General features: G+C 36.0%; 1 protein-coding gene across 2 annotated transcripts in view; it reads right to left on the bottom strand.

Annotated features, from left to right (window-relative positions):
- Nucleotides 1–1,859: 1,859 nt before the first annotated feature.
- Nucleotides 1,860–18,341, bottom strand: part of GRK4 (G protein-coupled receptor kinase 4) — a 40,100-nt gene continuing 23,618 nt past the window's right edge. The window contains exons 10-16 of one of the 2 annotated variants that reach the window (XM_074147037.1): nt 12,941–12,978; nt 10,327–10,416; nt 9,571–9,779; nt 8,610–8,747; nt 7,832–7,969; nt 5,512–5,634; nt 1,860–4,184 (exon numbers count right to left, since the gene is read on the bottom strand). In XM_074147037.1, coding sequence (XP_074003138.1) covers nt 4,131–4,184; nt 5,512–5,634; nt 7,832–7,969; nt 8,610–8,747; nt 9,571–9,779; nt 10,327–10,416; nt 12,941–12,978 — 790 coding nt within the window. In that variant the 3' untranslated portion in view covers nt 1,860–4,130. The remainder of the gene's footprint in view (nt 4,185–5,511; nt 5,635–7,831; nt 7,970–8,609; nt 8,748–9,570; nt 9,780–10,326; nt 10,417–12,940; nt 12,979–18,341) is intronic. The other variant, XM_074147036.1, reaches the window with a different exon arrangement.

Here is an 18,341-nt window from a genome sequence, read left to right as displayed (position 1 = left end):
GGTAGGTAATTCAAATCAGAGTAAACATAAATTTAGCTTAAAGATGCTTTCCATTAATTTTTAAATTTTAATTCCATTTTTGAGTACTTTATTTTCTGAAAATCTATACTAAAGTGAAGGTGATAATTCCAATATTAAATTAGCATAATACTAAATTGTAAACCAAAGCAAAATAATAGTACTTCTATTGACTTATTTTAGTAACTTGTAAACAGTATTCTTTGTACAAATGGCAATGAGAAATTTCTTACATCAGTCTTGTTTGAAAAGTAATTGAAGTGCATTCTAAAAATGGATTTTCATTGTTTTACATAGCTTCTATCATTGTTTTCTCAAATTAGACATAATTTTATTCTGAGACAGAGATAATTCTCTGTCATAATCCCAAACCTTCCAATCTATTGTTTTAAGAATGCTTCGGCAATAAAAAGACATACAACATCTTCTATTAAAAGCTAAGATTTGCCAATAGCACTCTCTGTTATGGAAATACCACGTTTTTTTTCCTATTTACTATTATACAGTCATTATTTTAAGTGCTTGATTTTTTTATCTGAGAATGTTTCGTTGTTGTTATAATCCAGAAACATAACACCATCTCTGTTATGAACACTACACTGAAAAAAAAAAAGCTGACTATTTTTTTTATAGAAAGAGAACAACCCTGAGGCATGAAGATTCTATTCTGTTGGTCACAACGTTCAAAAGCGTTAAGTAAACCGATGAGTGGTACATCATTTCACAGTTTCGGAATTTTGAGCTAAATATATAGATTCATGAGGTATGCACAAGCAGACATTAAGACTTACATACACAAATCCTTGGAAACACAAGCCACAGAAAAGCAGGGTTGATCTCATGCAAGGGCCTCCACAGACTTCCATAGATCTTTCCATATCTTGCACCAGTAGAACAAAGCAGTTGGGCTGTTGAATTGTCTTAAAGCCTTCTAACACATGAATATACAATCTGAATTCATGGAGGTATAGTAAAGTCATTCTGAATGACAAGAATTGGCATTGCCTTTCTTTTTTTTTTAAAAAAAAAACCAAACAGCTTCATGGAAATAAAAGGCTACAGAATCAGTAACCGCAACCTGCTGCCTTCCCCCTTCTTTGTCTCAGTTGTGTCCCATAAAAATCAAGAGTAAAGTTCATATTAAGTTTATAATACCAATATTTTGCTTTCAGGTGCTCTCCCCTCTCCTTACCCTTTCCCCCACTTTCAAAACGCATCTCCAAGCTACTAATATTCCAGTAAAGAGATTTAACCAATGTCAGTCACCTTAGGTTAAACAGCGTAACATCTTAATCTCAAAGTACCGTACAAGGAGAGTGATGCTGATCCTTCCAGTTTCTTGTCTTTTCTAGTTCATTAAGGGATTCACAATAGATAATACCTAGTCATTATTATATAGTTACATTTCTAGCCAAAATGGACAAATTTATAGTAGGAAAATGCCATCTTGAACCTACTGGGGGGAAAAAAGCAAACAAACCTAATAGAATTTAGGGCCTAATCCTGCAAACGTGCAGTTACTCAAAAACAATTAAATAGTGTTCTTCAGAACATAAGAAAAAAAACTTTTGAAATGAAACAAAATAGAGCTTCATAAAAACGAACAAATCCTCTGCTTTTTTGCATGGTTGGAGTTCCTTGTCCAAAGAAGCAGACATATAAATAACCACTTCTTAGGAACGACTTCCCTTTTCTCTTCATCTAGCCTTTTTTCTTCAGAGATCCCTGCAGAGTAAATGTTAAGTCTCAGCACTCCAAAATAGAGAAGTTAATTTTATTTATTAAGTTAAGATCCCTCCCCCCCTCCAATATGGAAAGAAAAATTGAAATACATGATAACCAGACTTTCAGGGGTTTTTTATTTATTAAAGCCAATTCCTATATTTTCTTCATAAAAATTACTCAGCTTGTGTCCATGGTATTCTTGCCCAAATTTCAAGTTGGTCTAAGCAGGCATTAAATCCAGACTGTCACCCCATATGTCACTTTTTGCTACAGAACAGCAAACCCAAGATCTTAAAAAATTAAACATCTTAATCAGAGATAGATGATCACTTCTCCAACCAGGTAGGTATTTATAAAACACTTCTATTACTTCCCTGTTTTTTCAATCCCATCTTTTTGGAGTCCTTCTGTTACTGTGGTATATAATAAAGAGGGTCAGGTCAGACCATGCCAGCTCATTGTCTCACGCATAATGGTTCCAGCCAACACCATTACTTCAGATATTTCTCTTTCTGTCAAGCTTCCCATCCCTTCACTATTGCATCAGACTGTCTTCCAGTAATTCATTCAAACTCTCCCTCTGCCAATTTCTCCCTTTGTACTTTCTATGGCAGTCATTTTGCTGTCCTCTGCTCTTCAGACAGTGGGAAAAATGCACTGAAAACACAGAAGAGAGTCTCGTTCCTCATTTCCATGGCACAGTAGCCAAGAGGAACAATTTCAGGTAGACACCAGCTCAGCCCCTGCAGGATTCTGTAACACACTAGTTTTCAAAACCTTTTTCAAATTCTGACCCATTAAAACATTTGTGACTAGAGACAAAATACTGTGAATTAAAACCTGATGACAGGCTCGAGTATCAAATGTGTCTTTTGAGTTTCCCAGAAGCAGCTTAAGTTTCTTCCAGTGGGTCTGTGGATCACAAGCTGAAACCTATTTGAGGTAGAGGGATATTGAGTTGCTCTCTGTGTATAATACAAGTGTGGTCTGGTTGGTGCCCTAGAGATTTGAGAGGAAAAAAAAATGCATGCTCAGTGGAGATGAATATTCAGAATACAGAACAAAATAAGTAACAAAAAGCCATGTCTCCAGCTCCAAGAGCATTCCATTATATTTCAAATCCCTCATTCAAATTTTGAAAACGGAAGAGGCTTTTAATGAAATGTGTTCCCTAAATTCATTCTCATATACAGATTAATAGTTTTACCGGAAACTTTACAAAATAAAAAGGAAGTCTGGCATACTTTGAGTCCAAAAGAAAGGAAGTTTGACAAACTTCCAAGCAGCTGGAAGCAGTTTTGCTAACGAACATCAGGTAATCGTAACTAAAACTTCAATACCAGCTCCACATCTGCATTAAGCAATCATTAAAGGCAGGCTTTAATGTTTAAGGTTTTGAAGGTTATAAGGAAAGATTATTTACATAATTAAATTTGATACTTAATACTACCTTGTCCTTCTCTCACTGGCAGTGATTGCTGTCAACCCTGCAACATTGCATATTACAACATAATAAGCAGAGAAGAGGTTAGTAAGAAGAGCCTATGCTTTGGTTTTGAACCCATTATAAAACTGTAACATCCTACATGGAGTTGTAAACAATCTCATTTACAGAAAAAAAATGAAAAGGTGTCCCCACGGGTAAAAAGAAATCCTTTTAGGAGAGATAGCAAAGTACTCAAAATGTAGTTACAAAATTTTGGCATAGGTCTACTTGCATGGTCCATGCCAAAAAACTGTATGGAGAGGATGTGGAAGATGGGTAGAAAGGAGAAGAATGGGGTAATACAGTTTGTTACAGCATTAAGCTAAATGTTCGGAATTCTCTATATATAGAAATACAGAAAGACATTCTGCAGAGCCAGATAGTAAGGAGCAATTCATAATAGCTAGCCACAGTGCACTGAATTCCTTTTTTTCCTTAATAGTTGCTTGAGAGATACATTAGGTAATAGCACTGCCATGCTGCAGGATAATACCGGAATTATGAAATTTATCAGTACAGCAATTTTACTGTTAAGAAGACTCCTAATAAAGATCCTAATGAACAAGAAGAGTTTTACCAGGAGCATACAAAGTCAAGTTACATTGATACCATAGATACTATCTCTGTGCTTTAAAATCCTTTTAGTATTTCTACATTCATTCCACTGGAAAAAAAAATAAAAATCAAGATAAATCAAATACATACAGAAATACACGCACTCAAATGGCACTCATTGCTTTTTGTACAATTAAGCTTTAGTGAAAATATACATCTTAAAACAAATGAAGTACAAATGTACAAAAATCCTTGAACTCAGATAAAAAATATATATAATACACTTTGCTACAGAGATATAAAACATTTAAAGTTTGCTCATCCTTTCTGATGAGAGTTAAATGATTTAAAGTCTGGAGGACTCCTGCTCATCATCGCTGCAATCGGATTTAAAGCAGACCTGCAAGCGAAGACAAAGAGACAACTGAGCTGCAGAACTAACACTGTCGCTGGTTTGTGTGTTTTATGGGGCACAGAAAGGCTGGCGTGGAGGTTGTGTGCCTCTTTTTCCAGCACATTTTACTTCATACTAACTAAATGCTTTGGGAATATCAAAGGAACCATGACCCAAACCCAAATCTCAAATAATTAAAGTTTCATTTAACCTTAAGATCTTTCCTTATTTTAACTTCACAGGACAATTAACTGCAGTCTTACTACTTCAAAACCAACTTAAGACTCTCAAGCCGTGTTTTGGGGGTTTTTTTTGGACTCTTTCTCAATACATAGACCCGTATCTTGGGACAGTATGAATCCTGCTGATTCAGCTTGAAAAGATTACAGTAAGACACAAGCTTTAACTTCAGGTATGCGAGATTATTAGTAGACTTAACCATTGCTTCTATTCCATTACTGTAAGTGGGGGAAAAGTGAATTTGAAAAGGTGAACTAAAAATGACAGTACTGTTATACATTCCATTAGCATTGTACCATTTTAGAGAGGTGAACTACCAGTTGATGACAAAAAAAATATCATCATGCAATTTTAATACATGGCCCTGTTGTGGCTACTTAATGATATGCTCCTGGCAATTTTAAAATTCCATTTCTGCTTGAAAGCAAAAGTGATTTCTGCAGAAGTGTTCTCTACTGGAATATACTCATGCTTCTCAAGATAATTCCACTCTAAGTGCAGGCATACCGAGCAAGCAGAATTGTGTACAACTTCAACTGCAAAATCTTTCTCATGACCTATAAACAAGCACAATATGCCAGCTGTCTTTTAGGTGGTAAAAACTCAATTCATATATCTCTAAATATTCCACATATTATCTATTTACTCTGGCTGGGTACTCCTAACAAACTTACAAATTCATCAGCCAAACAGAAATGAGACCCCCCTTTTACAGAGGGGGCCTCAATTATCTCTGAAGTCATCTCCCCAGAAGTTTTTCTAAAAACTGGCAAAATATGTAAGGAGCAAGACTCAAATCTCTAGGAAAGAAAAATGTAGAGCACAGCTGTTAACAGCATACACTAGCTTTCCCCCAGCTAACAGCTAGCAGACACTAGAAAAAGACAGAACGCTGAGGGAGGAAACACTCCTGGAGTTATAGGGATTGCTACAGTTTCTGGAATGCAGTGCAGGGGCATAAGCATAATAAACCTGATTTAATTAGTTTCAGTATTCAGTGAACAACTTGTTTTTCCTATCACAAAATAATATAAAAAATAGAATGGATGGTCTTACTGGTAATTTTCTTATGAAAGAAAATAAATACTCTTACCTCTCCACTAAAAAGTCTGTGAAAAAAGCCTCTCTTTGGCTTAGGAGACCTCTCTCTGTCTGGTGACACAGTACCATCAGTTTCGTATGCGTTGATATCTTCAAAGCATCCTGTTTCAATCATCTTTAAAACATATGAAATAGAAATGAAATATCCATACAAGCCCCTCAAAATACGTCCCATGTATTATCTATTTACTCTGGCTGGGTACTCCTAACAAACTTATAAATTCATCAGCCAAACTACACCCCTCGCACTGCTCCACAAAGGAAGGCACATTAACTCTCCTTGTGCATTCAGCAAACTGAAAAAGAGCAATGAGAGCACTATGATGCAGGTAAGTACTCAGATGCTCCCTTGCTTTGGTTGGGCATTTCTTCTGCCCACGATGCAATAAGCACAAGTTTTTAGAACTAGAAATTGATTTTCTTTTCATCTATTCCATTCAATTCAGAGCAGTCTAGCCTAAAAAAATGTAATATTGCTATACCCTGGACTGAACTTTATTAATAACCATGACACTGAGTAGAAGAAATGATTATTCTATGCAGAATACTAGTACCTGCATAGTATCAGGGGGAATACTTTCCACAAAGGGGACAAACTGCACTCTTGGGAAAAAAGCAGCTGATGTTTGACCACAGTAACTCAAACATCATTCTGGCATTTTGGGCAACCGTTTATCAAAACACAACTAACATATAGTTAGAAATAAGGCAATGAGATAGAGAAGGTAATACCTCATGAAAAAAAAAAAAAACACCCAAACATATAAAGAAGCTAGATCTCTGGTGAGAAGTCAGGGATTTTGAAATAATCTGTGTTTGTGTACACAGAAAACAAAAGAATTAAAAACACAATTACCGGGTGCAGAAAGGGCAGCAGAAAGAGTAAATGTCAAAATGTAAAACAGACATGGTCAGAAGGAGGAGAATGGTTAATGCCCACAGGTAGTTGGCATTTATCAGTGAGTGCCACTGATACACAGCTATCATAATGAGCATGCAACCAAATGAGTATACCTTGTAGAGGGAGAGATTCCATAAAGAGGAATAAGAAGAAATGTGGTCTGTTTTTGTTGTAAACCATGACATTAGGTAAATTATGGGAGGGGAAGAGGGATTCTTAAGAGACAGAGCAAAGATTTGAGTGAAAGCTCAGTAACATGAACTAAAAGAAAAAATAAGCACAAATGCAAAATGAAGTCTGCAGAGTTACTCCTTGAAGGGACGGAATTACCATCCCCAGAATTCCACAACTACTTTCAACTTTATCCCTCTATGCATGGTTAGAGTTATTAAGCTGCAGTGCATTTCTTAATGACTGGATCATATGCTGAATTTCAGAATTATAACATAGCACAGGAAATATTTATTTCTCCAACAGCCTAAGGTTCATTGCTTCTTAGTGAAGACTTTCTATGTCAAATGACACCTTTCAAATCTCCTTAATGAAATGCAAAAAAAAGCAAAACAGAAACAAAAAGGAATGTACTTTTTTCTCTGGCTTGTTCAGAAATTACTGATCTTTTGTGTTCAAGCTTTAAATAAAATTTTAAAAATCATACCAGGAAAGAAATTACATTAGTAGAATTAAAGACAATACTAATTTCAGAAATTTATGAACATGTTTTAATAGGAGGAAGGCAATCACAAGAACTAGATTCATTTTAGTTCTAGTAACTAGAATTGTTACTGAGTGCTCTTTCTAAAATAACGAAGATTTGAATTTCCTAAATATAGACTGAACTGCATGCAGAGGTAGCAAAATTCTAGTATTGTATGCAGGATACTAGAATCCTCATTCACTAAGCAGGTGAAAAAGCTTTAAGAGAAAGTCTGACTCAATCGATGTTTAATTGTTTTGTTTTGAAACCTTAGAAAAGGTGAAATCTGCAGTATCACCTGGATACTCTATTGACATACAGGCCTGATACACAAACAGCTTGCACGGCACCTATTTGCTTTTGAATATTTTGAATAGCATTCTACCCCTCTCCTATGAACAGCAATATTGAATAACGTGATAGAAGAACAAGGAAAATGTGGTGATACAGCCACAAAACAGTATTTAGCATAAGTATCTATGATGACAAGATGCCAGATTCTATTTATGCGAATTTACCATAGATCTCGATTTTTATCAAGTTGTTTATGTTTTGGGAAAAACTTTTTTCTAAAGCCTCTCAGCAAAGAAGTCTAAGGAAGTAACTTCTTTACATCTCACAGAGAAAGTTAATACTATAATTATATCCCTTATTAAATCTTCTATATTGCTGTGCTAAAGAAAACAACAAAATTTTTTATGAAACATACAATACCTCATTTTGCCAAGGGATTGAGACACAACCCGTAACAAATTTGGAATAGAAGTCATCATCTGTAGTATCCAGGTTCACTCCTTTTACTGTTGAGAACTGCTCTATGTCCAGGACATCTTTACAGTATACGGCACGTGGCTGCAGTACAATACAAGATTGCTTCATTAAGGTTTTGGTTTGGCTAGGGGTTTTTGTATGTGTGTGTTTTGTTTGTCTGTCTTTTTTTTTTTTAACTTTCTGAGCAGAGCAGCAATGAAATGTCTGCAATTTTATATTTGACATTGCTGATCACCAAATTACACTATACTACAAAACAGAACTGGAAAAACTTAAAAGACCCTTGTCACAAGGCACCTGAGTGATTTCATCCATCCTGCAAGTAACAGCAAAGAAATAGCAAAACCAGAAACGGCACGCAACCTCTCTGGGTTTCTTAATGGCTGTCGTAAGTCACTCATCTTCTGTCACCCTCCTTTCAACTCCAGAGTAATTTCTTCAAAGATAATCTTCATTTGTTCAGCATCTAAACTAGGGAAGTAGACTTTTAAGGGCTAAGAAATCAGCCACAAAGCTCCCTACACAATACCACTATTGAAAATTGTTCTGTGATCTCAGATAAAACGTCACAAAACAACTAGCCATCAATAGCTACAATGGGATTCTTCTGCCAATTTAACTAACTTAGAAAGGTTTCTCTGGAGTTCACATGATTGCTGATATAGAATTATGACAGCTCTTGTCTTTTTAGATACTAATCAAATCTGTCTCACCTACTTACATCTGGCAAGAACGGAGGTTCTAACATGTTAGCTTCCAGCCTCTTGAAGTTAATATTCTTGAAAATAGGATGTTGCTTTACAACAGCAGCTCCATCTTCAGTGCAACCCAGTCGTTCCCCTGGATTTTTAGCAAGTAACTGCAAGGATACGGAAAAAAATGGCTGATCCAGTGATATAATCCCACAATAAAAAAAAAAAAAATCTATATACAACATCTTTCAATAAGTTTATTTTGTTATTTAGCCTTTTATTAGATGAAACTTATGGTATCAAAATGAACTGGAAATCCAAACTACAACATTCTGGGAACAAAAAGATTTTTCACTAGACAAAAGAATCCCTGAAAGCAGATCATTTGAAAATTATACCCAAAGTTATATGAAAATATTTTAATTGATGCCATGCTAAATAGACTTTACAGTACAGACTTTGTAGTAGACTTTACTTTCAGGAAATATGGTTACTTAAGCCCACTGGGAAAAAAAGCAATGCACCTATTTTGCATAAACTAGTAAAGAAAGCTTTTGAAGCTTTCTGTATAGACACATTTCTTACTAAATTTAAGAACAACAGAGTTCTATTTTGCATGTTATCTTGTACAGACTATTCTAGGCAAGGAAACTAGTACACTCTGCCATTTCTTCATATACAGTATCAAAGTTGAGCATGCTATTGTACTCCACCTATAACTACATGTGGTCCAAGGAGTACTGAACCTTTTCATTCACGTGATGAAAAATCCATTTATGCAGCCTTCCTTCACCTTGAAAAAAGTTCTGAATTCTCAAAGTTTGATAATTGAACAATCCATGGGGAATCACAAATTTCCATCTGAACCAAAGAAAGATTTAAGAACTCCAATTTCGAAAAATTTTCAATAGAAGATGTTAAAATAAAGTAGTTCATCTCTTAAAAAGAATTAGAAATTTAATTTTCAAACCTCTATGTCTCTTCACCCACCATCCTGCAGATGGATTTTGCCTCCTCTGAGAACTTGTCTGAATATGTTTCCTGGTCTTCCTTTACTCTCCGGTCAATCTCATCCCGTTTGACCCTTTCCTTATGCTTCCTGAATGGAGATTGTCCTTCGATCATTTCATAAATCAAGCACCCAAGACCCCACCAATCTGGGCTGAATGTGTACTTTTCATTTTTGAGCACTTCTGGAGCTACAAAACAAAAACAAAGAAACCCCCATGACAATTAATTTTAAATTAACTAATTAAATATTGAAAAAAATCTCAGACACTCATTTGGCTTTGTGCAGAGATCTTTGCATAACTCCTCTGTATGTCGAAGAAATATTAATTTCTACGGCAAGGGCTCTTTATATCCAAGAGAAGCACTTAAGTTCTTTAACACTTAAGATCAGTGTTGTTTACAAACTAAGAATGAATTTTTTCCAAAGCATGGAAAAAAATGTGTTGTCATAGTAATTCATATGCTTCCCTATGATCCTAAATCTCTTTCAATCTCACCAAAAAAATTAGGTGCTTTCTTGAAGCTCTACCTAAAGCTAGAATTTCCAGAGTTAAGTTTTCAAGTTTATCAGTAGGCTTAAAATTGACTACTAACATCTACCACAACATAACCTTTCTTCCCATAAAATGTCTAGTAACTAATCCAGAACAAATATAGTTCTTTGAACAAGTCATTCACATATTCACAGAAGAAAATTTTCTGGTAAAACATACCAGCAAAGGATACTTTACATACCCATGTAACCAACAGTCCCAACCCGTCCTCGGACCGTTTCTCCTTCTGGAATCTGCACAGCTAATCCAAGATCTGAAATTCTGATATGTCCTATTTATGTTAAAATAAATTACACATAGTCAGCAAATAACAAAATATTGTCACTTTTAAAACAAAAAATTTCTGTAGCATACCTCATCAAAAAAGCCACCCCAAAACATCAAAACATTCGTATACTCATGCCACTAAGGTTATTTAACTGAACTAGAAAAGAGTGATTTACCATTATTCAACCATCCCTTAAATAGGTACAGGAAGAGAGGCACAGATCTAACTGATTTCCTGAAGGTCATACAAAAAAAATTTGTTGTTAAGTACTCTAATTGCTAGCTTTGGTATAGGCTGCTACTCTAGGACAAATAAAAATGATGACTGCTCATTTCAAATTCTGTATGTACACATCAGATGCTTGCATTTTTCCATTCTGTATTCCCACTACAAACACTTAGCTTTCTGGCTTCCTAACAAAACATCAGAATTTACTCCATTTATTCCAAATATGAGAAAACTGTAGCCTGTACTGAGACATCAGGTTTTCCTCTACTAATGCTAAGCACATGTAACTGGAACTGCTATCCCCACTCCCACCCCAAAAGAAAAGTAGCCTAGCCATAACCTACTTATTCTTATTTCTATTTTAACATGTTAGTTCAGTATTAGGATTTCCCCATCTCATGAATGAGTCTAATGTAGATAACTTCAGCTTCTATTTCACTTTATAAGCCAACTTCTCAAGTTGAGTACTTTTCCTATTGTGTGTGGCATTTACACTAGTACCTATGTAATGCTGAAGTAGTGTAGTAGAAGACTATGATTTATCACAAACAACACTGCTCAGATGGGGAAACAGCCCAAGAAGGGCCATGGGAATAAGTTCATCCCACCCTCCCTTACATCCCCACGGACAGATATAGCTCTTCACTGGACAGACTCAACAGCAAATGATTCAAGACAAATCAAGCCAAGAATTGTATTGACATGTTTCTAATTTAAAAATGCATAATGTACTTTCTTAATAAAAATATCAAAGTTTAGACAAAAGAAAGGACAATTACATTTTCAACTAATTTCTAAAACAGAAAATTGCCAATCATCTGTGGTAGAAAGATTCAGAGGGAAAAAAAACAATCCAAAAAAAACCCCCACACATCTCTAATACTGGATATAAGGACAGGATACCTTCATTTACAGAAACATCACAGATTCATAGATTAATTCAGGCTGGAAGGGACTTCTGAAGGTCTCTAGTACAACTTCCTGAGCAAGCAGTCAGCCCAAATTGTTCAAGGCTTTTTAAATTCTTGTCTAGAAAGCCTCCAAGAGTGGACACTGCATGACCTCTCTGGGTAGCCCATTCCAATGCCCGAATGTCCTTTGTGCATATATTCTCTGGCATTCAAAAAGCTCTATGGCATCAGTGCTAGTTAGAAGCATATTAATTTCTTATTTACATGTGACAGATAATCAAGGGGTGGGCAGGGAGAGTGGAGAAAGTCAAGTGCCACTCTACATACTGGTTGGAAATAACTAAATGCTCTTGAGCAGCAAATGCTATTTTAAATACACTCAGATGCTCTTCTATTCCCTGACATCTGATGAACCCCTTTTCAAGTGCAGGATCTGAGCTCCTGAAGCGATTTTCTAATTAGTCTCCTCTGCTCTCTGGAACAAGATCAGAATATCCCTGGCAGAGAGAAAGCATTCTAGTGCAGTCCTACGAGGCCACATTTTTCTTCAAAGAAGCCTTCAGCTTTTGCAAGACATTGCTGGAGAGGAAAACGAAAGAATGCATTTGATGTTTAGCAAAGCTTTAGCTCCTGACTTCTCCCAAGCATCACCTTTTTAGTAATTTATCAGTCAGAACATGCTGACTTTGAAAAAACATAAATTGTGCTAATGACTTCAAAAACAGTTTTGCCTTAACTAAAATACACAGCAATTACAAGAACTGGCATTATTCATCCACAGCTTAGAAGAAGGTAATTGCTGCACATGTTCTACAGTGAATTCAAAAGATTCCAGTAAATTTTATACAAAGTCATTAAAGAAAATTAATTTGGCTTTTGAAAAACAAAAACCTACAAACAGTTCTTCATATTGTTTGTACTTCCTTGATTCCTTCCAGCCACATACACATCAGTGACCATCACACCTGTTTGACAGAGATGCTTCAGATTTCTTTTCTTCTTTATTGCTTAATTATAGTTTACTAAGTAAAATTCTGGCCCCATATCTAACAAATCACATTTCCATAGTCAAAGAAAAGACAAAGAGAAAAAAATCTGTAAGAAAGTTTTAGCCATCTTAAATCGGGGATGGGGGGAGAAGGAGGAGCAAAAGGGGAAAAACAGTCATTTTAAGGCAGGAAATTGACCCCCCAAACATCATCGCTGTCATCCCCTTAAAACACAGTATTTTCCCCTACTTTCTAAAAAGCAAGGGCAGTTTTTCTTTTCTAAAGTTAATATTTGTCAGTTAGGTCCCTTTTGTTATGAGGAAATCCCTTTGATTTCTGGCACAGTATTAATTAGATTTGTAATTCCCAATTTCAAAATTAATTTTAATATTTACTTACCACAGTCATCAAGGAGTATATTTTCAGGCTTCAAGTCTCTACAAATCAAACAGAATAGAAACGTGAATTATACAAAGGCAAAATTATTAGCCATCATCAAGTGCAACTGAGGCAACATAAGACTTCTTGGTTCTGATTAAAGCAATTTTTCCAGTTTCCACCTATATACAAAAAGAAGTTGTGAAGTTGAAGACCTATACTGCAAGTAGTTTAACACCACAGAACTCTTGAGATCCATTTTTCCAAACTCTCTAATCCATCTATATTAACAACAGCAATTAATATTTCACAGATGAGACACTTTCTCTACACAACACTAAAATCCTGATATAAAGAACCACCAATTTTCACCCGAATTTGTGCTCATAAATGAAAGGTATTTCTCCTGAGAGCATAAGCCATACAATCCCACAACGGTAAAACACATCAGTGCCTGCTGCAGTTCGATGCTGACCCCTTGCTATATTCCATCCCATGGTATCAAATTATCAACAGAGGGTAATGCTCCCAAGACTAAGCATCAGCTTAATATTTCCCATTCCTCCTCCATTCATTCATTTGGATATGCAGCTTCTAAAGCTTACTAGACACTTGTATGTAGTTAGGATTCTTTGCAATCAACTTTCTAAGAGTCTCTAGCACTTTTCTGTGAACACCAAAGTTTCACATGAAACGTTTTTTAGCCATTAAATGCTAGCAAGAATCAGGAAAGAGCAAAAAGGGCAATTAATTCAGTGTTGCAATTCTGCATTTTATAGGCATCTTCTTGTATATTTTTACTTTAAGAACAAAAGAAGAAAATCAACGGGATATTTGGATTCCAACCCTCTCTTCCCCCCAGGAAGATTTGGGGAGTCACTGAAGCTGAATCAGAAGCTGTTCAAAGGTTACTTCTAGGATTTATCCTCTAGCAGATTCTACTGAGAACATATATATTTTTTTATATATTATTTATATGCATAGATTAGATATTATATATAATTGTTATATGCATCAGAAGGTACGTGGACTGCAATACAGTCTTTTATATTTATTCCACCATAAATATCGTAAAGTTAGAAATAGATGAGCAAAAATCAGTAGTTGGCTAAAGAGTCAATTATGAATGGAATAGATTATTAAAAACAATATGTACATAAATGTACAGCTGTGAGAAAAACAGTTATTAATATACAAGCAGAAAAGACTGAATAATGTAAAAGAAGCTATTTTAGGAAGAGTGACTCCAGAATTTACATTCAAAATGAGAGAAATATACACATATATTTGTTCACTGAGAAATCTGTATGCTTTTTTTTCCCCAATATTGATAAAATGATGCTCTGAAGTATGTGTAGCCAGGTTAAAGTTTCATTATTTCATGAGATCAACTGTATAAAGAAGTCAGCAAGACACGTTCCTCCTTTTAAGTCTAGACAGTCCCCATAATGTTAATCATTTGACATTAGATATGAGATTCCAACACCAGAGACATCAGGAGAGACCAGGTTAAAAAAAAAAAAAAAAAAAGACACAACAACAAAAAAAAACCCCCACACCAGTACCAAAAAAGATAAAGAAAATTCAGCTCAAACTTTAGGTACAAAAATATGTACTTTAAAGCACATAATATATGCTCAGGTTAACTCAAGTAAACACGTTTAAGGAGTTCCATTTCCTTCAAGGTTGATTAAAGCCTAATCTAAAACTTAATACTTACTAGCAACTTCTGCTGCTTAATAGAAGCTAATGCTGTTCTGGCATGATTTTGATCAGTGAACAGTAAAACTCATTTCTAGCTAAAATTCCAGCTCTTTAATGCTATTAGTTTCTAGTCATAGAATCATAGAATCATTCAGGTTGGAAAAGACCCTTAGGATCATCGAGTCCAACCATCTACCCTACTCTACAAAGGTTTTCCCTACACCATATCCCCCAACACCACATCTAAACGACTCTTAAACTCATCCAAGGATGGTGACTCAACCACCTCCCTAGGGCCACTCCCTAGTCCTAGCAGTTTGCAAAGAATTCAAGCTTTTAGAAGCATTTAGCTATAAATTCTAGCTCTGAGGTGCTGGCTTTGTGGCATCAGCCTTCTCCCTTTTCCCTTCCTCCACCATGACAGAGGCCAAAGTCCCAGTTTCTGCTGGAATACACAGATGCTAGTCCTGCACTGGGCAACAGGCTGCTGCTCAGCTCACAGGCTCGGAAGGAGAGCTAGCAGTGCAACTCCAGCAACAGAGGCAGCAGTTTTCCCTTATGAAGCAGAGAAAGGTTGGAGGACTCCGAAGCTCACAAAACTAAGAGGTTCTTTAAAAAGACTTAGAAATGATACATTTATTTTAAATTGGACTAAACAAGCAGGGGTCTATTTTTGCTATAGCTTACACCAGTTCTTCCTCTAGAGAAAATTTCTGAATAAAAATCCTTCAGGGGATTTCACTGTAAAGATGTCTACTGTAAGCATAGGCACGAGGCACGCAAGGAGCTACTTGGTTCGTCCACTACAGCTTCAACAGGTCTCTGAGCCTGATCTTTGACCTTCCAGGCACATTCAATGGTGCTATGGGCACCTACATGAGTTTGTGAGGAAAATTTAGGTATCCAAGCAGCTTATCTGATAAAAAACACTACCATCCTTGAGGACTCAGGAAAACCCCAGCAATTAAGTCTCTTTTGGAAAGCAGTCACTTGTTCCCTAGTCTGTCTTAGAGCAAAGTCAGGATTTGTATAAGTCTTATCATACTTTTTATGTAGCAGATGGATGAATAGCTCCACTACTGCCTGTTCCTGTCTGTTTGCTTATTTTTCTAATGTCAGCAACATATGGCAAGTTAGAGAGTGTTTCACGAGCTACCACGGAACAAGGAAACTGGCTCAATTGCTGTCACAGGGCAGCGTGGGGCCCTCCTTCCAGCTCTCCACCTGCTCTTTTAAACCAGTGGGAACCCCACTAACAAAATGGCACAACCTACTCCAGGCTCCTACAGACAGCACTAACGCCACTGCTTGAAATTCAGTAATAACTGGCATAATGACACAGGAAACACACAATAAATACTGGCACTAAGGAGAGGAAAGTTAGGCCTAAGTTTTCAACTTTATGAGGCATTTTGCTACTGGTGGCAACACGTTCCAAATACAATAAATCTATAATAAATTTTAACACGACTGACTTACATTAAAAGTGCCACTCTAGAACAGAACAAACGGATGAGATGAACTGATTTTACCGCTATCTGCTGATACCCATCTGCACTGAGGATTTCTGCTTTCAGGAGTGCTGCATTTCCCTTCTTCCAGTGCCTCTACTGTACATTTTACTGTGAATATACAGATAAATAGCCACAAAAACACGTCCTCAAGAAAATATTTTACAACAGTATGTTACAGAATTAAAGTCTGCTTTAACAGTTCAAGCTATTCTTCTAAAAAGAGAGTTTTAAACTCCTCCTTTAAAGCTGGAAAACAAAGTAGTAGATTTTGAGATATGGCAACAAGAAAAAGAACTAGCTCCAGTTTCAGAAATTCAGTGGTCCTACCAGTATTAAATACTTTCAAAATGACAGCAAAATAAGAAAAACATTCCTTCTGTATTTTCTTGCCCTGCAGAATGAGAAATATTAGTTACCATATTTTGGAAAACCAAATCATTGAATCAATGAAAACATGCTTCATTATGTTCTCCCTGCCTCCCAACAACATCAAGACTGGAGGCTGCCAGCATAACTTCACTGGTGAGAATAAAATAATTATGGCAAATTATCGCAAGCTTTCTGCTTCACTAATCATATATAATCACTGTATTGCTGCTTAAATGCATTTCCATTACGATGCCCGATAGAGAATTTTGATCATGTAACGTATCACTGTAATTGGTGACAGTCTGAAGACTTCCATGACCACCTGTTTTGGCTTCTTGACTTTAAAACTGTAAAATTTACAACTACACTCCTAAATACATGACGCAAACAGAAATACATATGGAAAAAAATAATAATCAAGAAAAAATCCTACCATTAGCAAAAGAGAAGAAACAAAATTTTACAAGAAGTTGGTCATTTGATATTAAAAAACAGGGCTGAAAGTGATTCTACAGAGAGTGTAAAATTTTCCAAGCATTTTTTAGTTTTAGTACTCAAGCACAGTTGAGCTGACAGGGTATAATTAGAGTCTCTTTTCGTCTGTTTACATATTGGGCAGGAAGTCCTTTAGTATGTCCTATACTGAATTGTTTAAATAACACCTTCAGGTTTTATGATTAAATTTAAGCCCTTCTTTTTCCTTCGAGCATACAAATTATTCAGTTACTAACACATGTACAAGTAACTGTCTCTGGTCTTTCATTTTTGTTATGAACAGAGGACTAAAAATAATTCCCATTATTTTAATTGTGGCATTTTTACTCAGAGTTGGTTGTAAAACTACTTCTGTCCTTGCTCATAAATTTAATGCCATGCAAATTCCTAATAATTGGAAACTGATCATTTAGTAGCATAAAACAGGACAGAGATACAGACATGAAGACCACTCCAAAATAAACCACAACCACTGCAAGATCTGGAATTACAGACCGAGAACAGTAGGATTTGACATTATGCGTTTGAAGGTCTTCTTGTAGGCAAATAGCTAACAAGTTGGGGTTAAACACAAGGGTTGTGGGGTTTTTTGTTGTTTTTCTTTGGGGTTTTTTTATTGTTGTTTTGTATTTTAAACAATCGGTTCTGTTTTCACTTGGGTAATATGAAATGACCTACTTGTAGCTCCATATGAGGGAAATGATGAGCAAAGCCATTCATCCTTGCTTCCCTCCGACATGCCTGCCAAAACACACTGTGTAACATTGCAAGATTGGCCAAATTCTTTAGGGAACCACATACAACCACCGGCATAAGCCTGATTTATTCTGTGGTTCTGCCACTTTCTGCTGTGTGTATGTTAGTCCTCTTTATCGGGGAGGGAAAAGACTAAAACTCATTACATTAAAGTTATACTTTAAATCTTCCTTGAGAACAAGTGGTACTTGGTGTTACACACCCGAAATATACAGAAAGTTTTCTTGGTCCACCACCAAGGTTCATTTTGCTTGTTCTGTAATATTAATACACGCCAGGGGTTAAACGATGTATGTACAGAGACAGAAAAGAGCATAAAATCATACAATCTAGATTACAGTTCATGAGACTTCTGACAGTTTCATTAATACAAAAGCAATAAAGTGTTTATTGGAGGGACCAAAAATAAAAACAGAAGAAAGAGGGCAATATGGACTATAACTGACATTCTATCCTCGTTGGGGTAACAAGCAATGCAGTAAGGGACTTCTATAGCCTTCTGTGAACTTCTACTTTAAGGAGTGGGGAGGAATACAATCCCATGTTCCAAAACCAACTTTTACTACGAAGCTGAAGTCTAAACT

The sequence above is a fragment of the Numenius arquata genome, chromosome 5, assembly GCF_964106895.1.
Source record: "Numenius arquata chromosome 5, bNumArq3.hap1.1, whole genome shotgun sequence".
Taxonomy (NCBI): Eukaryota; Metazoa; Chordata; class Aves; order Charadriiformes; family Scolopacidae; genus Numenius; species Numenius arquata.
The sequence above is the reverse complement of the archived record's forward strand: the minus strand, read 5'-3'. Positions and strand labels throughout refer to the sequence as shown.